The following is a 27,644-nucleotide window of genomic DNA, read 5'->3' on the forward strand; positions in this document are numbered from 1 at the left end:
CATTAATAATCCTAATTAACTGTTTAACTAATTAAAATAGAACATGGGGGAAGTTTTATTCCTGCTGACATAGGATGAAATATGCCAACCAACCAACCAACCAATTAACTTAATTTGCTAGGGTTTAGAAACAAAAATGTTTAATTCAGATGACATTTACACTGTTTCTCCATCCCGCATTTGCTCTGAAGGATCCATAATGGGTTTATAACAGCTCCTTTCCAAAGGACAATTCTAATAATAACTATAAGATAATACTATTAATTTATCAATTATTCTTTAACTGCTGGAAGGAAGCATTCAGGTTACACAGGATTTCTCTTTAGGCTGAATGAATGAGCAAAACTAAACACACATGTCAGATGGTTATGGCAAAACCTGTCTGCAGATTTTTGAAAGGGAGGAAAAAATGTAAAAAATGAAGCAGCCACCATTATGAAATCATTAGGCCTTGCTGAGAGGATTCAAGTAAATGCCTTCTAAGTATTAAAACAGACTTTTAAAGCCAAAAGCAATATAACTAAAAAGTAGGGGCATGCATCTAAAACTATTCAGATTGTATCACAGATTGTATCACAAACCCTTTGAAGTAGTTAAAGCAAAATAAAGTATTTTATTATATGTTTTTTACAGTATTTGCGTACTGTATTTCAGATGACTGTTAAAGCAGTTTTTTATAAATTAGGGAACTAACACAAAGTTCAGTTGGACTTAGGCTCCAGAGGCACTTTAGGCCAACCAACATATGTGCACCTCTGCAGCTTGAGGGTTCTTATTGGGGCTGTGCTGTTCCAAGCTGACATGTAAGGTAAAGGGAAGAGTCGTAGTTCTGTTAGCAGGAGTACCAAGAGATTCTTTTCGGCACAGTACTCTATACGTAGAATGTGAAAAGGGGACACACATTTGTATATACTTTGTGTTATATGCAAATTTGAATCTTCTTTCGCAAGTGGTGTACAGAGCCAAAAAATAAATAAGTGGCCACAAACAAGAAATAATTTTTCCCTTAATAATATTTCCATACTAGAATTTCTGCCTGCCAAACCGCTGTTATAAAGGCAAAAGAACCCTGCTCTCCCCCCCCCCCCGCTAACCCCAACCAAGAACAAAAAACTAAAGTTTCATGAGGTGTAAATTGCCTGTGCTACTGTAGATCAGGAATTGGAAACCTGTCTCACTCTGGATTATGTTGGGCTCCAAGTATAAACTGCTGAAACCAAGACGGCTGTCAGGGGACTGCCATCAGAACAGGGAAGGGAGGCAGAGAGGCAGTTGGGATACAGGGAACCTCCGAAAATCTTGAGAAGCAGTTCCTCTTCCTGTGGTGGGGAAAGCCACACCTCCAGTGGGGAAGAGGGGAAGGGACCAGAGGACGCTGCTGGGAGCCCCAGTGCCACAACTCGTCAGTCTGAGGGTGGGGGAAGCCACACCTCCCAGGTAAAGGAGGGGACAGGGCTAGAGGATGCTGCGGGGAGCCTCGGCACCGCTCCTTGCCAAGCCGTCCAGGAGGGAAGCACGCCTCTTCCGTCGCCCACCTTGTGCAGAGGTGTAAAACGCAAAGGAAGGAAGGAAAAGGCTGGGGTGACTAAGCTCTTATGTTGGGGGAGGACCCGGAAACGACCACTCCCGGATTCTGCTAGCGATTGAGGCAGACATGAACTGATGGCTCTGCACTGTAAATAGTTTTGTGCCCAAATAAAACCTGTTAAAGACAGGTCGGAGTCCTGCCTGGTTACTCACGAGCAACCACCACTGACATCTGACAAGGGCCAATGGTCAGGGATGATGGGAGCTGGAATCCAGCAATATCTGCAGGGACACATGTCTCCCATCCCAATACAGAACATCCATCATCTGAAGTAAGGGAAACAGTACATGAAGTGCAAAGCTAGGTATGGTATTTCAGATGGTTGGTTAGTGGTCATTAAAATAAATTTACAGCAAGAAAGGTTCAGATGTCCATTCTTAGATAGATTCAAGATTAAACTCCTTAAAAGCAAGAATCAGGTATTATTTATAGTCATAATAACTACAGTAATGCAATCAGCACAGGTCAAACAGCCACCATTTTATTTGGTTTTTTTTAGCAAAAAGAGTTGGAACCGTTAATAAAAATATATCCTGTTGTTGTCGTTGTTATATTTATTTACATCCCGTCTTTTTTCCGGACAGGAACGCAAGGTGGCTTACAGATAACAACAACAACTAAAAACCCCAATCAGGCTCATTTGCTAGGTGGGAAAGAGTGGGATTATTTAAGCTCAGAGACTTCTACACTAGTCAAAAGCCCCTTACAGCTCCAGAAATAAAATTTATATTTAAAGATATACCATGTGGCTAGATAGACATTCCAGGATCAAATCAGAAACTGAGACGGCTTCTGTAAATCTGGGACTGTCCCTGGAAAATAGGGACACTTGGAGGGTCTGGATTATACAGAATTAAACGTAACACATCCAGCCTTTGCTACTGGCTAGGCAATTTGCCTGGTTCTCTAGTGCACATGTGGTGGTTTGGCCCAAAAATTATTTTCTTTTGGTAAATTTTTCAGACAATTAATCAAATGATGGGGCAATTGCTACAACCAGACCCAAAATGAGCTGTAATACCTTATTTTACTTCAAATTGAGAACATAACAAATAAAGACCTCATCCTCCATTTATTAGCAGCAGCTAGATTTGAGATTGCAAAAATATTGGAAAACTTTAACTGCAAATCTTTTTGAAGCCTGGAATTTGCAAGTATGGGACATCATGCTTATAGACAAATTAGCTATTTCAGAAAAGGAATATTGATCTTGGGGTGGGAAAGACTCACACCTTCTATATGACATGGTATCCTTTTTCGTTTTTATTAAAACAATCAAATATGCCTTTCACTCTTCATCAACTCATAGAACCTTATGGAGAGATACTTTCATTTGATTGCCTTTCTTGGAACATCTAAAACTACAACCATCAGCTGCTATTTTTCTTTCTTTTCTGTAGAACTATTAGGCTCTATTTTCCTTGTATGGGTATGTTTTATTACTTGAAATTAAAAAAAAATTAAAACAAGAACAACAACAAAAACCATGGGGGGAACCATAATGAAAAAAGAGTAACAGAATTCTCTCTCTCTCTCTCTCTCTCTCACACACACACACACACACACACACACACTTAAAACATGCAGATCAGTACAATAAAAATATCACAGCACCAGCCCTTTTCTAAAGCCCTGTTGGAACAAAGAAGTCTTTATCTGCTGGTGGAAGGACAACAAGGAAGCAGCCAGTTTAACTTCTCTAGAAAAGGAGTTCCAAAGTCTGGGAGCAGCCATCAAAAAAGCCCTCTCCCGTGTCCCCACCAAGTGTGCCTGTGAGGGTGGCGGGACCAAGAAAAGGGCCTCCACAGAAGATCTCTGAGCCTGAGCAGGTTCATCTGAGGGAAAACAGTCTTTAACTGGGAAAACAATTAACCCCCTTTCCCCCATGTTGCTACTAGAATCCATGTGAGAGCTCCCCCAAATCTATTTTCTTTAACCAAACCAAACCAAACCCACGAACACTACCACCAAGAAACTGGATGAAAACATTGGACTATACTTCATGGTTGTCATACACTACTGTCTATCAACACCCACCCCCTTTGCAGGGTTTTCTAAACTATAATACCATCTCCACTTTGCAACATGGATTTTATTTGCATTAGCAAAGCAATTTTTAAAATGTTTATATGTTGAGACAAAAAATCCCACATTTTTACCATGAAATTAAACAAACACCCAAGCTTTGCTGCTACCTTTTGCTTTTGGGCAGATATGCTACTGCCCAGTCTAAGCTACACTACAATCATGAATTTTCTAATTACTTTCTGTGTACAACAATCACTTATAAAGAATAAGCAAATCCCTTCAAAATGAACCAGGTGTGTGGGGTGGTGGGGGTGGTGGCTTGGTTTCCAGCCAAGGTGAACCTGTGAAGCTTGTCCTCCCTGGTGAATTATGCTTTTTAGAAGCAAAAGTGACCAAGTAACAGTGACACATCGAAGCCAGAAGCACACTCCCTGTTTCAGCACAGGCCAGGAGTTCTTTATCCATTCGCTACAGACAGCTCTTTGGTCTTTCAGACAACAAGTATGGAGAAGGGCCAAGTGCCTTGCAAAAATGCCAATCATCAATCACAGCTCTGACTTCAATCATTGACTAAAAACACTGAAGTGGAAGTGGCTCATCTCTCAAAAAGCAATAGCCTTGAATGGTGCCTACAGATTTTGCCTCATAGCTTTTGCTCTACAAGAGTTAGAAACTCAATGCCCTTGCAGGACAGACATAAAATGCAGGGAGTCTTCTAATCCCACCTCACACTTCCAGTTAAAGTCACTGGAAGCGTGATAGGGACTAGATGTCAGGCTATTTTTCTTTAAATCACTCACAAACTGAATGTGAGAAAGAGAGGGTCTGCCCACAATTTAAAATAGAGGAAAATAGCCATAAATCTCACTTTACAGTTTGTGGGGAAATAAATGTTTGTCAGAAATGTAACTTATTCACTATATTCATGAAGGAACCAAAATGTTGAGTAAGTACTGAAATGTGATAACTTACTTCAAAAAGAAAGAGAATGGAGTCCAGCTCCTCCCTTTGTGACTTATTCCCTGGGAGAAAAGGAATGTTTCCAGTCAGTATGGATAAATACAATACACTACTCTCTTAATAAATCCCATCAGACTTCTAGCTTTCAAATTCAGTGCTCTGCTTGCATATCTATTACACAAAAGTATGCAACAGTACGAAGGAGCAGTATTGTAAGAATACAGTGTCAGAAAAAAGTTAAAGATAAATCTAAGCTTCTTTCCTTCAACCGTTTGCTCTAATAACTGACAGCCCACAAAAAGGCTCTCTGTCACACACGTTATGTCTGAAGGAATATTTAGTGAGTAGAGAAACTGGGATGTAATGGGAAGCAAAATGAAGAGGAGTCCAATATTCAGGAGAAAAGGATACTGGCCTGGTTTTCATGACATGGTAACTCAAACTATGGTTTTCCAGGACTGTGAAAATGTTCAGGCTCCCTGGAAGCCTTGCTCTTCCCTGCTCCTTTTTGCTCCCACCCAGCACTGAGCAAGGTTCTCCAAACTGGGTCTTGCGGTTAAGCTCTCTCCTCAGCAACCATGAGAGCAGTAGCCAAAAACAAACTACGGTATATATTAAACTTCCTATAGCAGCATACAGACTATCCCTAGACCAGCCATACTTTCCTTTTTAATAAACTGAAGTAGAATCGTAGAATTGCAGAGTTGGGAGAGACCACACTGTCATCTAGTCCCATCCCCTATAATGCAGGAACCCACAACCACGAGCTTAAGAGTCTCCTGCCCTACCAATGAGCTATCCTAGGCCCGTGTTATCTTGTTCTTTTGAAAAAAGATATACCACTTAACGATTCTTCTCAGCAAATAAAATTCTTGCAAAACTCACTCTATATAGTATTTGTGTTTGATAAGTTTAGATATTTACATTTCCTCATGGGTAATTTAAAAAGATATAATAAGGACTTATTTGTAGCTGAATAGGATTTAGATTTTATCAGAAATTTCTAATGGGGTGCCAGGACTTGGAATTGGAGGCTCCTATACTCCTCCTTATCAATTTAACCTGTCTGGTCCCAGGGCCTTTGTTCAGCCACAGGGCAGCAATTGATGCAATCAAAATAACTGAGATAATTTAACAAAAGTTTTACTGAAATGCACATAAACACTTAAAAATGAATACACATAGGTCACACTTCCTAAACACTTCCTATGTAAAAAATCACTTATCCAAACACGAGGAATTAGTACCCCAAACTCACTATACACACCACATATTCAGATATATTAACAGAAAATATTTTTTACTTCCTTGTTTCACTTTTGCAGGTTGGCTGAGGAATGGAGAGAGAGGGACGGAGGGGGAGCAATCAGACAAATCAGAGAGCATTTTTTCCATCCTCCTTGTTTGCCTTTTAATTATTTACTGCACTATATTAAACTCTAGTGATCTGTACTTTAGTACAGTTTCAGAGGGTTTTCCGGGGGGGGGGGGGGCAGGGGGGCTTTGGAAGTCAAAATGTTGCAGTCATGAACACATTAGAAATGTCCCCATAGGAATAAGTAGAAATCATTGATTTGTTATGCAAATGCTTGTCTAACGAACTATTTCCAGAGAACACATTGTGTTTGGATAGCGGGACCTGTGTGTATTAAGTACAATCACACAAGTGTGTAAAGGGAATGCAAATAAAAGTATCTTACACTTCTAAGGACATAATATTTTAATAGCACAAGTTTTGCCTCCTTTTTGCAATCACATAAAAATGTGTTTGGGGAGGGGAAGATGTGCTTCTTGTGCATGCTAAGCAGGGCTACATCTTAATAAACTGTCACATACTACAAATAAATAAATACCTTTTTTTTTTTTGAGCCCCAAGCTAGATTGAGTGGTTTAAATGACTTGCCAGGAGCCTCACAACCAATTTTTTCATGAGCTGACAACAAAGTTTGAACAGCTGCAACAAAGTTTTCCAAAGGATGACGGTGCTAGCACTTGCTGTTAGGTTTGCTGAACTTTCCTAACATGTGCGAAGATACTATGGAGCATTTGAGGGCTTTACATCCTTTAGCTCTTACACAGATGGATGCTGAAAGGGGAAAATGGCTGTTTTAAACAACAACAGAGGTTTAAATAAAGCAGAGATGGACACTTTTTAAAAAATTTGAAACAAACCAGTTTTAACGAGGAGAAATAGAGATGGCTGACACCAAAAAGCTAACACAACAGAGCCTCTCCAATCTGTTCTCACTGCACTCAAACCTTATTTTGAACTGCCACTTCTCTCTGCTCAGTATCATGCACACTTGCTCTACTCTGCATTCTTAAAAATCGCCAGTCTTCCCCTCTGTTTTTCCTGTATTGCTCCAGTGCCACTGCTGTTTGGCAACCTGCCTTCACTTTGCCCCACCCAACTCTGATTCAGGCAAATTCAGGATTGTGATGAGGCACCACATGTCCTCCAATGTGGGCTGTGTGGTGACATTCTTACATTTTTATTATATAGAGATATGCCAAGGAGTGGATTTTGGGGTCTAGTATGTATACGTCAGTATTAAGCAACTTAAAAGAATATACTAACAAACAAAGCCACTTAAAATTCTTACCTTTTTGTTTCAAGCTAGTTTCCAGTGTTATGAAATTTTCATAGAAGATAAAATAAATTTGAGAATAGTTAATCTCAAAAAACTGTTTAAGTTCACTTCCCTCTATAGCATCTGTAAAAGTAAAAAACAAAACGTGTGAAAAAGGAGAGCAACGTCAGCATAGAAATTTAGAATTAAAACCTCTACAGAAAAATAAAGCAGCAGGAAAATAACACTAGAAGTATTAATAGAAATACATGGTACAATGTATAAGGTGGCAGTGCTCAAATGGCTTGATCTTAAGCACACCTAACATTCAAGACTTTAGCTACTGAAGTCACATACCGGTAATCTCTTTGCAACCGCCTGAATAAAATAAATGTTACCTATTTTTTAAGCCCTTATTCTAGATCCTATAATCAAAGTTTCATCTCATATCACTATACTGAAACTATAGCCACTGGTCTGCTTGCCTTAGATGGATAAAGGCCTCCCCTAAGCAACCATGCAGAGAAGCTATTATAAACTGTAAAAGGACCACTCTTTCCTTCAGATTGCCAATATGTCACAAAATATTGACAGATATATGCAGATAGGCAAGCAAATAAGAAGTTTGTAAGCTAGTCACATTTGTAGACTTATTGGCAAGACAGTCTTACCCTGACCTTAAGGTGAACATTCAGGTAATCAGAAGTTTAGATAAATAGAAAAAAATGTAAATCCTCTTACATCCCTTCCAGTGAGATTGGAGTGCACAATAAGTTTATTTTCATGTGTATCTCCCCTATTAGATCAAGAACCATTCACACAAGATGGCGTTGTGCAAGTGGTTTCCAGGCTGGACAACTGCGACAGGCATCAAGACACAGTCCCACATTTCCCAGCACTGGATCAGAAATTATTGGTACTTATGACCTGTGGAGAAACTAGGCTGCTGTATTAAGGTTCCTCACAATGCATTCACTTTATCATACGGCTCCATAACTGACTCCATCAATTACATCTTCTGAAGACACTTGCTCTTCATGCACTTTACTGTAGTGTGCCTTTCCACCATCACAGTACATCATGGACTAGACCAAGCTAATCTATGCACAGATTATGTGCAAGATGAGATTAGGCCTAATGACCCTTCACCAAATCCAACCCTGTGACCACAACATACACTAACCATCTGTGTGATCTATAGAAGGTGGGGAGGACAGTGTTGGAGTAGTAGGGCCTTGAAGCCCAAGGTGTAAATGGGAAGAAAAGAACCATGTACACCAACTTAAGCAACATGGAAGGAAGGTAGGACATTAACATAATAAAATATATATTGTTGTATCGTTCCTCCTGCAGGAGGAAGGGTGGGATATAAATTTAATAAATAAAAATGAAAGTAAAAATAAAATACAGTTCAGTTTTAGGGAAATTATAACCCCGCTGAGCATTGTCCTGCCACCTTCTCTGCATTAGGAAAGAGATACTGCTTTGGGAGATTAAAGTGGCAGGCATGTGTACAATCTTCCAGTCAGATCAGACAATGCTTTGTGCCCAAGGCAGGAACACAGGGACATTGTCACTTTGATCCAACCTGCAACAAAACAATGGCCCAACTACTGAAATAAATTCTGTGTAGAACTTCCTTTAAAAATTATTCACTTATAACACAGCTGTACAACTTTGCAATGGATTCTGGGCTTGTAAGAACTGTTTCTTATTTCCTATACAGCTATAAGGGGGAGGGACTCAACATATTTTAGGCCATGGTCTCTCATATAAAGCTCCCCATTTGCAGCTACTGCCTTTTAACAAACCCTGTGCATGGTTTTGTAGACTGGAACTGTGAACCCAAAGAGCAATGCTCACTACAGATGCACAACCATGAAACATGCTCTCCAAAGAGGCTCATCTTCCTTGGCCATCCTTGCAACTGCTGGAAACTTAACAAAGGCTTGCTGTTCAAATAAATAAAATTAGATTCTACCACACAGTAGTTACATATGTACATAATAGTAAAGTATGATTTAGCATTACTGTAATAGCCTAGGAAAGCATCAGGTTCACAAGCTCCCCCCGCTCCTTCTCACTGCGACTGCAAGGAGGAAGTTGGAAGCTTTCACTTACATTTTTTAAAAAATAACTACAGTTATTACTCAGAAGCAGAACTAATTTGAACAATGGTTTATTTAACTAAACATCAATGTCTGGTTCGCTTATTTCAGTGAACCACAGTTAAGACTAGAGATGTCAAAAAACTCCACTACACACGGGAGTAGGAATTCCTGCAACTCACATGTTCATTTGAGGTCAGGAACAGAAATCATACAAGTCAATACAAGCAGTATTTGCTGTAATTTTTAGTCCTCAAACATTACATAAATGATAATTTTATTTACTGCATTGCTTCTGCCATTTCCCTTCCATCTGTGGCCAATGCACCCTTGGAACAGTGTGCTTCTCAATTGATAGGATTAATGCGAAGCATTTTACATATAGAATTGCAATTCCAACTTATATTAATTATATCAGCACCAGACATTCTCATACCAATGCTATATTTTTATGTTGTGAACTGCCCTGAGATCTACAAATGAAGGGTGGTATATAAATTAAATTTAAAAAAAATTCTATAACTGGCTCCAAGTCCACATGCAAGCCCAGGATATAGTGCAGATAATGAAATACAAAGTAAACACTGTGCTTGTATTAACTTTCCCCGCATGAGTATAAAAACCCATCTATATTTTGGTCACAGGTCCCAATTAAGACCATGGGGCCACACCTACCTGGCCTAGGGCTGGGTGATATCAGCTTTTCAACATCACACTGTATCGCTAGCCAAACATCGTGGTTGGGGGGGGGGAGTGCACTTGCCGCTGCCCGCACTTGCCTCAAGAGCTGAGGCGGTTTTACCCAGGCTCGCAGGCTGGGACAACGGAGCTAGTTTGCACTGCTCAGCTGAGCAGAGGTAAGGTTCTCCCCCTCCTGCTCAGACAGGCCCAGTGCTCTCACCACTTGTGCATGAGTGATGAGAGCATCAGAGCTCCTTTAGCTGCTCACTGCAGGGAGCGGCAACCATGCTCCCCTCAGCAGAGCAGTTTCACAGAGTCCCCGCCCCGCTGGTGGCTTGCGGAACCAGCACTGGGCTGGAGACTCCTTTAAATGCTCAACTGAGGCAAGGGCATAGTCTTCAGTTAAGCAGTTTAAAGATGCAGAGGGAGGAACAATCTGTGTCGGCGCCTCATTGATACAGCTTGTCGTATGAGGGCAGAGTGGGATGGCGGTTTCACTCAGCACTATATCGCTGGTGAAACTGCTGCCGCACCTGAGTCCCTCTGCTAGCAGCGCCCGCTGGAGGAAGGAACTCTTAACCCCCTTCAGCGGACACTGCTAGCAGGGAGACTCAGGAGCGGTGGCGGTTTCACCAGCAATATACCGTTGAGTGAAGCCGACATCGCGGTCTGCTCCTCATAACGGTCCTGGGCAATATATTGATATATCACCCAGGCCTAACCTAATGTGACATCAGGTGAGGAGCAAGTGAGAATGAGCTGCCAATGCGCAAGCAGGAGCCTTCAAGTGCACTCCTAATTTGCATTGGTAAGGGAGATTTGTTGTCACCACCTTTCCACTGAGCAAGACAGCTGGGATCAGGTGTAATAATACTGTGTTCCCCACAGGGAACTCCATAGCAAACTGATCCTTGAATTCACTAAGTCAAGCAAGGATCCTTTGCAAGCCGCTTGCAAACAGCCCTACTTAGTGCTTTGAAGCAGAAAAGATCAGCTGATTGGTGGCACTTCAAAGCACTATGCAGGGCTCTTTACAAACCCCATCATCTGGCATCATCATTACCTCGGCCACTGACAGGTGGGTGGCTCTGTCCAACTGTCAAATCTCACGTGCTCCATTGCCACATATTTCTACCATATCTAAACTACATTTCCTGTTGTTTTTATCAGTGCTCACTCTTGAGTTTGCAGTGTTTTATGTTTTGAATAGAAAGCAGAGGGATTTATATTCCTAAAAAATAATCCAAACGACACTGAAATTTTAGATAAGGCTGTTTGGGAACAAACGGAATGCATAGCTAAATGCTCATCTTTATAAACAAATATAAAAACTGCGCCAAAAAAGATAATTTCCTGAGGGTAAATCAGATTGATTCTATTAAGTCACCCCACTGATTGATTGATTGATTGATTGATTATTTAATGGATACAAGCCCAGACTTAAAACCACAACCAGATATTTAATTGCCTGAATAGGGCAAAACAATCAGACAAAACAATGGAGATTTGGAATAGGATCTACCATTTCTTTTGGGGACCCAGGGCAAATAGCAGCTTGGAAATGGGGATTCTCACCAAGGAAATAGCTAAGTTTCCATATTTATTTAGTTATTTCATAAACTTTATACACCACCTTATTGTCAACCCCCCCCCCCCAAAAAAAACCCCAACTCAAAGCGGTTTACAAAAATAATCTCCACCACTCACTTGAATCCAAAAATCCGCTTGAGGGTCTGGTGGATGGAAAAGCTCACTGAAAAAGTAGTGCAGATATAATAGGAGCTGTTTCCTTTTCAATAACTTGAAGTTTATAAAGCAGCTGGGAAGTTCAGTGGGGCAGCTGCTGACTTGCAGTTTCAAATGAACTCAGATGAGCTGCACATACTTCTGGATGAGCCATCAGGAGTTAGAGAATTACAGGAAGCCCAGGTCAAGTATCAGGCAGGAGTCAGTCATATGAGAATAACATTACGTACTTGTTTTAACTGTTAACATAAAATAATTTGAAGAGCAAGCAAGGTGAACTGAAGTCATTGCCAAACTATGGGAACTCTTATCAAAAGTATTCTGTGCCAGAAAATTGCATGCTTTTATTTATCTATTATCTATTTTGTATTCTGCTTCAATTCATCCTTTGCAGGATGTACTAGGGTGGTACCGGACAAGGAGAAAGAATGTAGAGACCTTGAGGGCCATCAAGAGTATCAAGGCAGGAGTAATAATGGAAAAAGAAGAAGAGTTTGTGCAAAACACTGGGGTTCATCCTGACAGTTAGAAGCTCTGCTAATAGATTCAACATTCTTACATGAACCAACAGAACAGACTGAATAATTCATGACTCGATATAAAAGGAGACAGACAGCACTTTTTCTGGGTTAACACATGACTAAGATGAGTTAATGGAACAAACATTCACATTTTAACTTGCACTTAGCTCCATCAAGAAGATACTATTATATCTCAAATAGACTTCAGACACACTCTCAAACTTTTCTGAGACATATATCAGTGCATCATACAATGCAGGTAAAAGCAGAAGCAGCTTTAAGTCAATGGAGATCAGGGGCCATGAACTGGCTTCAATTCTCCAATTGTAATATTGGTTACAAATGAATATGGCAAGAAATGTACCCCTCCTCAAACCCCAATTTCTTGCACACAGCTTTTGGCTCATCCTCTTCATTTTCATCTCTTATCTAGCTTTAAGTACATGTAATAGTTGGAACTCTGAATGCTTTCCTGCACAGTAAAGACTACCGGTACTTCCCTTCACCCAACTGCTGATGTGGTATCCCATTTATGAAAGGTTCTATCCAGGCAGGATTCCCTTTGGTCAACGTTTATTGGGCAACCTTTTAATTTGCCCAAGTTATTTAACAGAAACATTCAGATTAGTTTTTATGCTGGAATTTTACTTGTTTCGTTTAAATAATGAATTATGCTATTCAAGCTTTAATCTTTTTAACCACTCTGAAAGTCTCTGAAAATCAATAATTTAGAATACAAACACCGTGATTTAGTTCCGGTTGCAAGTACTTTCATGTTACGAGTTGTGCCAGGAGGGAGATGCACATCTACATGAAAGCAATGCAGTGCAAATGAATAACATCAACATCTGGACCAGATTTGTGACCAAAATTCCTTATCCAACAAGTGGTATGTATGCAGAAGTCTACTTATCTGGATTGGTGCGAAAATGTTTCAATGCACCTGTCTTAATGCCTGAGCTTTACTAAAACACCCAGTTCTTTCTCACAACTTGTACATCTGGCTTCCCCTACCTAAATGCAGAAGTTTATATTTATCTCTGTTGAAATTCATTTTGCTAGTTTAGTCCCAGTTCTCCATCATGGGGAAATAATCTTGGATCCTATTTCTGTCTTCTAAGTATGTTTGTTTGTTTGTTTGTTTAATTTGTGTTCTGCATTTCTCAGGGTGGTTCACAACATAATTTGTTGGCTGCCCTGAATACTTGAAGAGCATACATTCTACTACTTCATCCAAGTAATTTATAAAGATGTTAACCAACACTAGGCCCTGGACAGCATCCTGCAGAACCCCACTTGTCACTTATTTCTAGGTTGAGGAGGAACTACTGAAATGCACTATTTGGATATGGTCTGTTAATCAGCTACAAATCCACCTAATGGTATCATCATCTAGCCCTATTTTACCAGCTTGCCAACAAGGATACTGAGGAGCCTTTGTCAAAGCTTTTATACGATGTCTACAGCACTCCCATAGCCTACAAGACTAGTAACTCTTATCAAAAAAGGAGGTAAGGTTATTCTGGCATGGCTGACTTAAGAAACCCATGCTGGCTCTCTGTGATAGTGAATATGACACAGACAGATCACTGGTTTTCACAGAATGCTACGTACCACTACATATTCTGTAGCTAAGAAAAGCTTGGTTTGGTTGCAATCCTAAACACACTTACTAGAGAGCTTGCACTGAATATATAGAGTAAAATCAATGGAGAGACGCTCCTATGGTCTGGTATATTTCCCTAAGTCAACCTCTGCATCCATTTACAGCTCCTTCCACCCCCTCTCTCTGAATAGAAGAGCCTAGAATCTGGATAATGTAATCAGCTTCCAGAAGAGACTGCCATGAACACCTCTAAGTATCCCTAATACATTATACCTTTTGTGAATTGTAAATGTAAACCACTATGGGAGTTAACCTTGGCCACAAAACAGATTATAAAAATATTTATTTATTCATCCAAACTCTATGCAGTGCTCCTACCTACAAACCCAATATACCATATTTTTCGCCATATATACCATATATACCATATTTTTCTTCCAAAAATGAAGGGGAAATCTGGGTGTGTCCTATGGGGCAAATGCAGGCTTTCGCTGAAGCTTGGAGAGCGAGAGGGGTCGGTGCGCACCAACCCCTCTCGCTCTCCAGGCTTCAGGAACACATCTGCAGCCTGCTTCCCGGAGCACCGGGCACGCTGAAAGCAGAGCGCCCGGCGCTTCGGGAACACATCCGCAGCCTAGGCAGCCCTGCGAGAGTTCCCGCAGGGCTCCCTACGCTGCGGATAGCAGCCTGCCGCCCGGCGCGTGAGGCGCCCTGAAGCAGAGCGCCCCTCGCGCCGGGCAGACATCCGCAGCGTGTTGGAGCCCTGGGGAGTTCCCCGCAGGCCTCCCCACGCTGTGGATAGCAGCCTGCCGCCCGGCGCGAGGGGCGCCCTGAAGCAGAGCACCCCTCGCGCCGGGCAGACATCCGCAGCGTGTTGGCGTCCTGGGGAGTTCCCCGCAGGGCTCCCCACGCTGCGGATAGCAGCCTGCCGCCCGGCGCGAGAAGCGCCCTGAAGCAGAGTGCCCCGCCCGCCGGACAGACATCAGCCAGCCCCACAAGCTCAGGGGACAGCAAGGAGGCGCAGCGCCGCCATCCCGCTGTTCCTCGACCTGGTTCGGTTTCCCCGACATGGTTTTGGGGGGGAAATAAAGGAATTTCCCCCCCTTTATTCCCCCCCCCCAAAAAAACTAGGGACGTCCCATGGGACGGAGCATCCTATGGGACGAAAAATATGGTACTTTCCTGTGAAATCCTGGTTTTCCTCTCGATGCTATTAAACAAGTTAATTATGCACATCAAGACTTCACAGTTTGGTTTATTTTGTTCTAAAATCTTTGGAGAATAAACCAATGTATATTTGAATAAGACAGTTCAGTTCAGATAATTGGAGCCAGCAGATATATTGCTACTTCTTTAGTAATGCATTTTATCAAGGGCTTTCTGGAACTTTAAAACAGTTGTAGACTACAAAATGGGTTGGGAAACATACAGTACAATCCTATACGTGACAACTCAGAAGCAAGTTCCATTGATTTAAATAGGCCTTACTCCCATGTAAATTGGTATAATCTTTAAAATATCCTCAACAAGATACGGTTCAGAACACTATCTAAATAGGCCTCAGTAATTCCAGCACCATATTGGTGTAGCTTTGATTAACACGGCAAACCTATGTGTCTAAGCCAGGCTTCCTCAACCTTGGCCCTCCAGATGTTTTTGGCCTACAACTCCCATGAGCCCTAGCTAGCAGGACCAGTGGTCAGGGATGATGGGAATTGTAGTCTCAAACATCTGGAGGGCCGAGGTTGAGGAAGCCTGGTTTAAGCAGAACTACTGCAGCCTGCAGGTAGGAGCTCACTCAATTGGATACACCTCCCAACACACACAAAATTATCCACCTATAAAGCTAGATTCGCTTAGTCTCCCCCTGGTTTTCCATTTGCAGGTGTTTTTCTAATGGAGCGTTGAGACAGCTGAGTCCCACCTGCAGTGTGAAGCAGCACAGCAGGGATACACTGTGAATTAGGCCATTATCTTATGCAACTTCCTGGAAGATCAGTGTTCTGTTTACTCATAGGAGGGTGATAAAGTTAGGTAGAATGGATGTTTATTTTACTCAACAACTCCCACCTCCCCCACTGCTTGACATAATCCAGCCAGCTCAGATTTCAGAGCCAGTGGAACTGCTTCAAGACTCTGCAAGATGGCTCAGCCCATGCAGGCAATGGACAATCCACACAACTGACAGGGACCATTGCAAGATCAAAACAAACTGTGAAATTCACAGTGAATGCACATGGGGTGAGTGCAAGAATATTATTGTCCCCAAGGAGAAGACACTGCTCATATTTCCAGTCTAGCTGAGAGCACAGGAAGTGGGTATGCTGGGCATAACCCTAGTTTTAGATTTCTACAATATGCTTTTGGTTCAAGTTTAACTGACAAAAGCTGGAACAATTGAACAGAGAAACCAGTTCCTTATCATGATCTAGTTACATCAAGATTTGTCTTTTGCCTCCTGGCAACATGCAATACCATGAATCAGGATTCACTTTGAAATTTAAAAAAACACTTCTTTTTAAAACTGCAGAACAAGCCAGCAACTTTTTTTTAGTGCATGTGAGTTTGAGGCACAAGGATGTTAACCCTATCATTGTCCCTTGCTTACAACACACCTGCCATCTTTTTTATCTCCATGTAGAACTGCTGATCCCCATACCCCATCACAACAATGTACTCTAACAAGGTAGGTTATGAGGGGTAATCCAACACACACTCCACACAAAGGGGGAGCTCTTTGTGAGAAGAGAATGTAAACAACAGAGTTAGAAGAGGTCACAGGCAAGACCTTAGGTGCAGACATGAAACATCGCAAGACAAAAGCACTAGCTGCAGAGATTGGTTCAACTTAGCATGCATTCATAACTGCAGTGAGTGTTTAAAGTACAAAGTAAAAAATAGCTAAAGGAGCCCTGGATGGTTAAGTCCAGTCAAAGGCGAAGGCGACTATGGGGTGTGGCGTTCATCTCGCTTCAGGCTAAGGGAGCAGGTGTTTGTCCACAGCTTTCTGGGTCATGTGGCCAGCAGGACTATACCGCTTCTGGTGCAACAGACACTGTGATGGAAGCCTGAGTGCACAGAAACGCCGTTTACCTTCCTGCCGCTGCAGTACCTATTTATCTACTTGCACTGGTGCACTTTCGAACTGCTAGGTTGGCAGAAGCTGGGACAGAGCAAGGGGAGCTCACCCTGTTGTGTGGATTTGAACTGTGTTTGAAGTACACCATGTTTATGGTATTGCTTTCCTTACAACAGTAAATTCTTTCCCACCCCACTGCATATATGGGGGCTGTGAGAATCCTAGAACTGTAGGATTGGAAGGGATCCTGACAGTCATCTAGTCCAACCCCCTGCTATTCAGGAACGCTACCCACAGCCATCCCTGGGCGAGCTCTAACCACCAACCTTTTGAGGTTGGGGGGGGGGGCGGGCAGGTAAGCGCCACATTATAACCTATCTCTGGGTTTGGTTTGGTTTTGCCTGTCTGTCCGATTGTAAGCCGCTTTGGGCTGCCCTGGGCAAAGCAACTCGCCAGTGTCACTAAGCAGTGATGGCTGTGATCATGACGACCTCACACGGCAGGGATGGGACCCGGGGCATCCCGGATTCGCACCCTCCAGCGACCGGGACCCTTCTCCGGAGGCGACCCTCCGGCGCCACCTGCCAAGTTGCCTCCGCTTCCGCCTGGCGGGGCTGCGGGGAGGCGCCCCCTCCCGCCTGCCCCACTCACCCATCAGCGCCCTGAGGTGCTTGAGGCGCGTCAGGACGTCCTTCCGCGGGTCCAGCGCTTTCTGGGTGGACTTCTTGACATCGGCGTGGCCCCTCCGAGAGAACATCGCCGGGCAGTTGGGGGGGGGGGCGTCGCCCTCGCCGTCAGCCGGGAGACGGTCCAGGGGCGCCGCGCCGCCTCCACCGCCAGGGAGCGGAGGGCGGGCAGGCGGGCGGGCGGCGAGGGGGGCAGCGGCGCTCCTGAGGGAAGTGGGCGGGGCCTGGCCAGGACTGCTGCCCGCCGCGGAGGTCCTTCGGCTGTTCTCTTTCGCGGGCGCGTGTCTCGCTTTTCTCTTCTCCGGGGCGGGGGGGGGGGCGGGGGCGGACCAATGCCTGCTTCGCTTTCTCTTCACCCGACGGCGCAGCGCGCGCGCGCCTCGGAACAGCCAAGCCCCGCAGCGGCGGCGCAAAGGGCGGCCATCTGGCGCGGGGCATGCTGGGAGTCGTAGTATTGGCGGAGGAGGCTCTTCCTCGCGCGCCGCGGTCGCGCGCCTTTGTCTCGCAGCGCCGAAGCCGTTTCCCTCCTTGCAACCCTGCAGGCGACATCTTTGATCAAAAATTATATGGAACAGCCTTCCTTCATTATTGTACTGTTAATAGCTTGAGGCTAACCTTTAAAAGTTTTTACCTATATTTATTGTTAGTTTGTTCAATCTCTATACCTAAAACTGCGGTTTGCTGGCTCTGTGCACTTTTGATTAACACAGTATATTGATTTACTTGGGAAACGAGTTCTTGCAACTGTACTGTGGAAATAAAATGCGCAGTGTTACGAAGTCCTGAACGTGCTTCTGAGAAGGGAAGCGCCACTGAAACTTGTGACTTGTCGAGTAGCCGTGCTTTCAGCTAAATTGAGCAAGGAACCATCTTATTTATCATTTATTATATTTGTATACTGCCCTTCATCCAAAGATCCCAGGGCAGCTCACAACAGAAAAATACAAAATGAGAATACAAGTACATAATAAAACAAAAAACAAAGCAATAACCCCCTTCCCACAAACATTTTTAAAAAGCCATAGAGTGTTAATTAGCAAATCGCCTGGTTGAAGAGAAACGTTTTTGCCTTCAGATACTCTTTGGCAAATCATGCTGCAGGACCTTATGAGATGGTGTCTGACTACCCTGAATTCAATGGTCTTTGAATGTCATGTTTTTCAAATGGTATCAGGGATTTCGTAGAAGCCAAAGAGGTAAATAATGGAAAAACGGCTGAAAGGCAAATTCTCACGCATCGTGTTACTGATCTTCCTTTGCAGTCTGGAGCTGCATGGGAGTATTGGCTGTAATCTAGGTCTCCTCCCTTCAAAAAGGGTAGCAGGCCCATGTGAACAGACCAGGGTCCAAGGCGAGCTGAACATTCCCAGAATCGGCTGCACTGTGTTGGGCTTCCATGGCAGGTGTGCAAGGCTTCCCTGGGAGTAGAATTGGTGTGCAAGGGGCTCCCTGTATGATGATAATTCCAAATCATTTATTTACTGTGAGATGTTCTATCAGATATTGTGTAGGCCCACAATTTGTTTTCAGTGCATAGCTTTTGAAATACAATTATTTAAATAGGCCTAGTGCTGTGGGGTGGGGGCAATGGCGACTGAGACTGAGAGGAAAGGCCTGGACCTTAAGAAGAAGTGGGCAGGAATAAGAGAAAGGCCCTCGGGGTGAAGGAAAGTGGGTTGTACCAACAGGCAAACTTGAGCTTTGAAGCACCAGGACACCCAGCGAGTGATGAGGGTGCTCCCCTCCCCCAGACCACCTCAGTGGGCTGAAGTTCATCTGACATTGGCTATAGGGCTGGGGTTGTGCCTTCTGGAGTTTTCCTATTGCCAAAGAGGGGAATATAGCTAAATACAGATCGAATGCATGTTTGCAGTTTGCCAACAAGCAAGCAGTGAAGGAATTGGGTGGCCTTCCACACTCTATGGATGAAAGTGTTCTCTCTCTTGTGGCCCCTGCAACACTTCTGGTGACACTGGGTCACAAAGCAGGGCCTCAGTTGTGAACTGAAAGACCAAGCTAGAAAAGATTTGGGGAGATGTGTGGCTTGTTCTTCTTTGTTGATGTTTTTAAGTTAAAGGGGGCTGATTTGTTTCTAGGCTGCAGCACCACATTGTCCTTTTCGTGGTAGAAATCATGTTGAGGGCCAGGTTAACCCCTCCCCCTTAAAACCCCCCAGTCCCAGTCCATATGGGGGCCCTTTGAAGCTGCTTTTAGTGCTGGAAGAAACTGAAGAAATCTAGTGATGAATCTCCTAGTACTGATCATATAGCATGCATTGTTTTAATATCTATGTTTCTGGATCAGAATGATTTAGAAAAGAGTCTTGAATATAATGTTTTCCCTTTCATGACAGTTGCATTTATCATACACATACTGCAGTATCTGTCCATAAACATCCCATCTTGGAAAGTTATTTAGAAGCCTCAGCTGAATCCGCCCAGTTCAACAAAAGGTCACCTGTTGAATGTCACAGCCACTAACATTTGTATTTTCTGACTAAGTGCACACTGTCTGTCCAAGGCCCAGCAAAAGGGGGAAACAGCTTTTCACAAAACAAAAACAAAATTCACCTGTTGTTCTTGTATAACTGGAAATTCAGGCAGAACAAAAGAAACTGAGCCACTGTTGTTCCTGGTGTACCATCTCCACTTTTATTTATTTTTATTCTACTTTAACCAGTTTATAACCAGTTTTTCAGGTGAGATTTTCAAAGACGTGTGCAAAGAAATATTTCCAAATACAGCATAAAATCATAAAACCAAAGCAAATATTGCAGGGAGGAAAGTTAAAATGGAAGAGTTCTGAATTCAGAGCAGCAACTAAAAATAAAAGCCTGCTGAAAACAAAACCAAAAAAATCTTAACTGTCTAGTTGTACCCTGTGCAGGCCATTTATATGGGTGTGAACTTTCTTTCAGATAACCAAATGCCAAAGTGTTTGGGGATTTAAACTGAGCCCAGAAACGGTTAGGGGCCTATGAAAAGGAAACCAGATTGTTATTAATAGTATATTTAATAGAGTGGCCTGTTTAGCAATGGTTGCTTTATTAATACAATGCAGTTATGACAAGAAAAAGAGGTTTTATTCACCAAAACATCAGTTTGTTGCTGTTTTATCGGCTGCTGATATTAGGGTTTGACTATGTCTAGTGCTGTTTTACTGTTTGCTCTAAATGTTAATGCCCTGTTGTTTTATTTTGTTGTTCAGTTGTTTTATGTTATCTTTTACACTTTTACTCCAACCCACCCCATCCCACCATGTTATTTGATCAAATTATCCAAGTATGTTTGCCTTTTTATTTCTAAGCTAGCCTGAAAACTATTCTGATGTGACAGGGTTAAAACAACAACACTTGGCAGAGAGATGGTTCCAGAGCTTGTTTAGCAGTGGCTACCCGCATCATATTTGCTGAGACCACCAAAAGATTCCCAGTGCCAAAGTTTAAGGAACAGAATCAGGCACTGAAAATAGTTTTGGCAGTCCCACTGTCTGTCAGCAGGTGGGCCCTACTGAACAGGTGTTTCTGATGGTGGCAGCTACTGTAGGCTCTGGAACCAGCTCCTTGCTGCAGTTAAGATATCCATTTATTTGGCTGCCTTTGAAATCAGGTATTGTTTTGCCTTCTGTTTTGGCAAAACGACAAAAGGATGGGAATATTCTTCAAGTGTATCTTATCCAGCAGTTTCTCCCATCTCCTACTGATGTTTTACATGAAGTGTGGAACACGGTTTGTCCCATTCCTGTGGGCTCTTTGGGTTTAGCTTCCTCAATAATTATGCTAATGAGCCACATTCTGCCACGTAATACTTGGATCTGCAACCTGGATTTTTCTACTTCAATTTAACTTAAAATTCAGCAAGAGTGAACGGAATTGGTCATATGAAGATAAACATTAAAAGAACACATTTTACTTTGATTTGCTATCTACTGCATATATGATTTTATTTGCATATGAGTCCCTGTTAAGGAAAAAGGGCATAAATAAAAATATAAAAACAACACCACCACCTCTGGTTCTACCAGATGTGACCAACATACAAGCTTTGGGTAACTACAATTATCTTCTGTGGAAGCAGTAAGTAAAATGACTATGCTAGAAAGATGACTTTCTGACAAAGATACTGGAAGAAGGTAGTTTTTTCTGAAAAGCATTGAGTTGCAAAGGTTTGCAGGCAGATAGCTGTCGCAGAACTGACAACCTTTTTTTGGTGTAACAACCCAGGAATCTTGAGCAAAAAAGTGTGAGTGGTCTGTCAGGACACTGAACTCTTCTCTTAACAGTGACCCTAGGAACATATCACAGATGCTCAATGGTATCTGGATACTTGTTTCATGATGGTCCATGTAAATTCAGGTATGTAGTTCGTGATATGATACAGTTCTTCCACATGGCTGTTTTTATGTCAGATTTCACATCGAGGGGTAGGAAGGGGTGCTGTTATTTGTTTGGCATTGCCCAGTTCAAAACGGGGGACACTTTTAAATCAGGAACCCCCTCGTGTGATTTATGAGGTGACACAGTCACATGAGAGGAGTATATTATACCAGAAGCTTCTTGTTTGAAGTTACTTAAGTTGTAATTTAAACAAGTGATACAGTGTATTGCCTGGAACTGTTGAAAATGAACTGGAGAGCTGACATGGCAAATAAATGCATGTCCCATTTCTTGTGAAGCTCAGTGCAAATGTACTTTAGCACTACCTAAACCCTGAGTCTTACCTCAGCATTAATGCAGCATCAATAGTTTGGACTTTAATACCAATAAGTATTGCCACTGCAGAAAGACAATTTAGCATCCTTTGAAGGGTAAACTCTTGGGTGATGAAAGGAATAAATGAGATACCTCAGTTGTACGTGGTGTGCTTTATAAAGCACCTCCGTAGGCTGCAGCAGAGGAGCAGTAATAAGAGCCATTTCCTCATATACTAATTAATGTCCCACTGCTACTTGGGATTACTGTTGCTTACTGCTTGGAAGGTAATGTGATGCTGAAAAACATGAAATAAAACTAACAATTGAGAAATATGACTAAGAGCCAAAAGCTTTAAGAGGGGGGTTGTTGGGAATTCTGTTAGTTCTATGTTTTGCCCTTACAATGTATAAATCACTTAAAACCACTTGGCATAGTACTTAAAAAAAAAGAAAAAGCAACATGCTTTCAGTGTAAATGGCATGTTATGGAGACTACTGCCAAACCCACTTACCTCTCACCCACACACTTCCACAGAAATGTTTGGTGAAAGAACTATGTGATGTCATAACTTTCCCTACCCTTTGCAAATAGCAATCAGTGTGTTTCTTTTACCAGCTATGACCAAGGAGCTGTGCAGCCAGGTGCTTCCCATAACATTGCGTTAGGCCCTGAGAAAGGAGGTCACAACAAAGGCTCTGCCCATGTGCACAAATTCCATGTTGTGGGATTTCCATTCCTTTAAGTAGTTCAGTCAGCTCACGCTGAGATACAAGCTTTCTTCAAACTGGTACAATTCTACTGATACTGAAGCAGCACGAGTTTCCCTAATGTCTTCATTTTCCAATGTTATTCTCTCTCAACAAAAACAACATTCTTTAAGGTATCATCACCATCTTCAATTATCTGAAAGGCTGTCACATGGAGGATGGGACAAGCTTGTTTTATTCTGCTCCAGAAGTTAGAACCAGAACTTACAAATCCAAGTTACAAGGAGAATCCAAGGAGATTCTGACTAAACATCAGGAAGAATTTTCTGACAGTAAGAACTGTTCAGCAGTGGAATGGACTCCCTCAGGAGGTGGTGGACTCTCCTTCCTTGGAGGTTTTTAAGCAGAGGTTGGATGGCTGTCTGTCATGGATGCTTTCGTTGAGTTCCCTGCATTGCAGGGGGTTGTACTGGATATCCCTTGGGGTCCCTTCCAACTCTACAATTCGATGGCTCTATGATTCTGTGAGTCTAAGGTGCCACAAATAGTCTTTACTGTTTTTGCTAATGTCAATATGTCAGTGTAGAATTGATTATACACTTTATGGTAAGCTGCATTCATTAAATTCATAAAATTGTTGTTAGCATTATCAAACCAAACCAAATAATAATCTGCTTTATTAGTTTTCCATGATTTATTATCCATGTTACTCTATATACATTCCCAGATGTCTGAAAATAACAATATTTTTTTTTACAAACACACAGCTTAGATATCCATTTCAGTCTTGGCAAGCTTGGGATAAATGCCAAATGCCCTTTCTATCTAAGGGTAATATTATAAGCTTAATGAAGACAGAACTTTGTGGAATTGTGGACCATGCTCCTGTAATCTTGATCTAGAATTATTTTTTTGAGACAAAATCTAAGTCTTAGAACTAGATCATGCTGCAGAATGAAAACTTTAAATAATGAGTATCTGGTGTCTAAACTGATCACATTTTGCTGTAAAACTTTGATTCAGCTGAGGATTTTACTATAATATGGAGCAGCTTTAAAGCAGTAAAGTCATATCTGGCTGCTTCATTCAAACATAAAAAGCAAAACAAAGCTATGAAATCCTCAATGAGGTGGAAGAAAGGCACAAAAGAGACTATTCGGGGAGTTACTCATGCAGTTACCTGTGGTAAAGAAGATGGTGGACTTCTTGGATACAATCTAAAGTAGAAATATCAAAAGCCTACCCCTACACTAGTTATAACTAGTACCAGAAGCATGCAAGTGACAACAGGGGAAAATAGATGACAATACAAAACCCTGGAGTTTGCCAACAGATTGAGGAATTGAATCAAAGAAATGCTCCCCAATAGAAACATGATGGGAATGGCTGGAGTGGTAAGATGATAGCCTTGCAGAACAGCACCCTAAAAGCTAAGTTTACAAAATGATGACAAAAGAACAGCATGATTAACAGCAGGAGAAAGATCCAACAGCAAGAGAAAGGAAAACAAGTGACACTGTTCAGATAGGGGAGATGTCAGTAATATATGTTAAACAAGTTTTCAGTAGAATTAACAGGATAAAAACTAGATTAATCAGAGGAAAGAAATTGTAAACCTTGTGCAAGCACAAGCCACTCCAAAATTTTAGGAACCAAAAGCAGTAGGGGCACTGCTAGAAAGAGAAGAGGGTCCCCCCTCCCACACCAATAGGAGTATAAAGTTATTCTTATAGGCAAAGTTTACTTGACTTGACCCTACTAGCACCATGCACTTGAATGCTGTGAGAAAGTAAAGTAAGAGGCCCTCAAAGAACAAAAAAATGGAAGCTATTTTTGCTGCATTGGCTTTTACCTTGCTGCAAAGGCAGTGGCGATGTCTGACAGGGCCAATTCAGGGAAGGTAAACCTTCAGACTCCTAGGTGACATGACACTTTGCACAGGTGCTCATGAAAAGTGAACTAACAGGCTGTTCCTCTGGAAATGATCCAAGGAAGAATTTGTACACACTCCAATTTACTCTGTATCCTGTGCTCCCACCACTGTTTTAGAAAGTGGTGTACACATGATGTTAGCCACAATCCATAACTTTTTATCCATCCTGTTGTTTCTTAGGAAATACTCTTTTTTTATGTATCCTACCCCCTGCTAGCTTTAATCCGAATTGAGAAAAATAATGGCCTAGTTGCATTTTCAGCCTGTAATGTGTACACAGTCTAAGTCACTCTTTAAAAGTGTTCATCTGTTTCCATGCAATTTCCCATGAGAATATGTTTGAGAGAAGAAAGGGCCCAGCTGAAGGAAAGATGCCTCTGAGTGAATCATGAAGCACACTTTGCCCCCTGTTCATAATTTCCGAAGCATAGTCTGTAATAAATAGAAAACCTGCTAGGGACACATATTGTCTGTATTTGTGTGAAGGCAGAATTACAGGTATGAACAAACTTCTGTTAGAAATACCCTCCTTTTCTGTCATTAAGGTAATCAAAACAGCTAATAAATATAGATACAGCAAGATAATACACTGTTACATGGTAAATAAAAATGTAATTGAAACCAACCAACAAAAACAGTGAAGCAGAAAGCAGCATCATGTTATATGCCACCTAAAATCAAAACTAGTTTTCAGTTCCAAGAGAATGAAATTTTCAAAAGCCTTTTGGAAGACAGTGGTGTTTCCCAAATGCTAGTGATGTGGATGTATGAAAAAAGTCTAATAGTTACCTTCTTATGTAACCCACCACTGTATATTGTTCAGTGGTAGAGTTGAAGCAGCGAGTGGCCTCCTTTATGGGCAACTAGCTTATTACCTCAGAACAGTTTGGACAATACATGTTGTCTCCTTTGTGCAGTAAGATTTCCCTAAAATTTTAAAATGAGTTATGAATTTCCATAGCAGTGCGATTTACTTGCTTATTGAAGTTTTTCAATTATTATTATTATTTATTATTATTATTATTATTATTATTATTATTATTTATACCCCACCCATCTGGCTGGGTTTCCCTAGGATTGTAAGGTTGATTCCTGTGTCGCAGCCCATTTGAGCCCTCTAGGTTACTGTAATACATTATATGTAGGATTGCCTCTGAAAATGGTTTGGAAACTGCAGCTGGTGCAGAATTTGGCAGCCAGGTTGCTCACAGGGACAAATGGCTCAGGACTGCAATACCTCAAGGACTGCCTCTCCCTAGATGAACCAACCTGGTTCCTGAGACCATCATCTGATGCCCTTCTTCATGTGCCTGCTCCTCAAGAAGTCTAGAGGGTGGCAACACCAGATGTTTAAGAGTTTTATGTTATTTACCTCTGTATAAGTCCTTTCCTGTGAGTCCCTTAACTTTTGGTAAACAAAATAAATGAATGAATAATATAAAGGATAATTTCACTTACCGGTATATATTGACTATTTAGATGTTGTTGTTGTTGTTTAGTCGTTTAGTCGTGTCCGACTCTTTGTGACCCCATGGACCAGAGCACGCCAGGCACCTCTGTCCTCCACTACCTCCCGCAGTTTGGTCAAACTCATGCTGGTAACCTCAAAAACGCTATCCAACCATCTCGTCCTCTGTCGCCCCCTTCTCCTTGTGCCCTCCATCTTTCCCAGCATCAGTGTCTTCTCCAGGGAGTCTTCTCTTCTCATGAGGTGGCCAAAGTACTGGAGCCTCAGCTTCACGATCTGTCCTTCCAGTGAGCACTCAGGGCTGATTTCCTTAAGAATGGATGCGTTTGATCTTCTTGCAGTCCATGGGACTCTCAAGAGTCTTCTCCAGCACCATAATTCAAAAGCATCAATTCTTCGGCGATCAGCCTTCTTTAAAGGCAAAGACAAAGACAACAGACTATTTAGCTAGAGGTGATAAATACTACAGTTTTACCTGAAGGGGGAACTGCTACCATGCAAATGATTTATTGGTTTTCCTTTTCCAGTGTGCAGTCACACATAAGCACCAAACTACATGAAATGGGAGTGGGGGGCTTGATGAGATCTCAGGTGTTTTTATTCAAAAGCCATTATGGGGGACACCAAATTTGATCAGAGTACTGGTGGTAGGAGAGTTGGTTGTTGCTGTTTTCCAGTTTGGGTATGTCCTCTTCTCCTTGTGCCACCCCCTCAAGAAATATTGCTATATCACAGGGGAGACGGGTTAAGCAATACTTCCTTCCCCAGAACCATTGTTCCCATCAAATTCAGAAGCCCTCAACACAGCTATATTCAAGTTGACAGTTCTGATCACAGATCTGCTGTACAGTTTCTTATTTGAACAATAAAGACAGCTAGACAGTTTGTTTGAGTGAAAAGAGAGCATCGTCTATTGTTTGAGACCTTGAGCATAGTATAGACTCTGGGGTACTAAGCAGCTTGGAAGCTACATTTCTTGTTCGGAGCACCAAGTCCAGGTGTTTCCTAGACTACCCTGGAGAAACTAAAAAGTCCAGCAGCACCTTTCAGTGCCTCTGGAAGGCATTCCAATGGTTTAGCTTATCTGCAAAATTTTAATTCATGTTTTTGAAATGCCAGTTCAAACAATGCATAGGTAACTTTAATAGTGTCAGAGAAAGGGGAAATTCCCACCAAGCAGGTCCTGCCTCCTGCCAGAATATGCTGCAGCTGTTTAATCAGCCCCTTGATGTTTCGTGGCTGAGTAGTGGTCTTCGCCCTGAATTCCCAG

General features: G+C 42.2%; 1 protein-coding gene across 7 annotated transcripts in view; it reads right to left on the reverse strand.

Annotated features, from left to right (window-relative positions):
• Positions 1 to 17,755, reverse strand: part of RALGAPA2 (Ral GTPase activating protein catalytic subunit alpha 2) — a 184,077-nt gene extending 166,322 nt beyond the window's left edge. For 4 of the 7 annotated variants that reach the window (XM_077933545.1, XM_077933547.1, XM_077933548.1 and 1 more), the window contains exons 1-3: positions 17,539 to 17,755; positions 7,180 to 7,290; positions 4,589 to 4,638 (exon numbers count right to left, since the gene is read on the reverse strand). In XM_077933545.1, the coding sequence (XP_077789671.1) occupies positions 4,589 to 4,638; positions 7,180 to 7,290; positions 17,539 to 17,644 (267 nt within the window). In that variant the 5' untranslated portion in view covers positions 17,645 to 17,755. Of the gene's footprint in view, positions 1 to 4,588; positions 4,639 to 7,179; positions 7,291 to 11,642; positions 11,674 to 17,538 lie in introns of those variants that run through there. The other 3 variants (XM_077933546.1, XM_077933550.1, XM_077933549.1) reach the window with 3 other exon arrangements.
• Between the last annotated feature and the right edge of the window lie 9,889 nt (positions 17,756 to 27,644).

This window comes from Podarcis muralis, chromosome 8 (genome assembly GCF_964188315.1).
Source record: "Podarcis muralis chromosome 8, rPodMur119.hap1.1, whole genome shotgun sequence".
NCBI lineage: Eukaryota > Metazoa > Chordata > Lepidosauria > Squamata > Lacertidae > Podarcis > Podarcis muralis.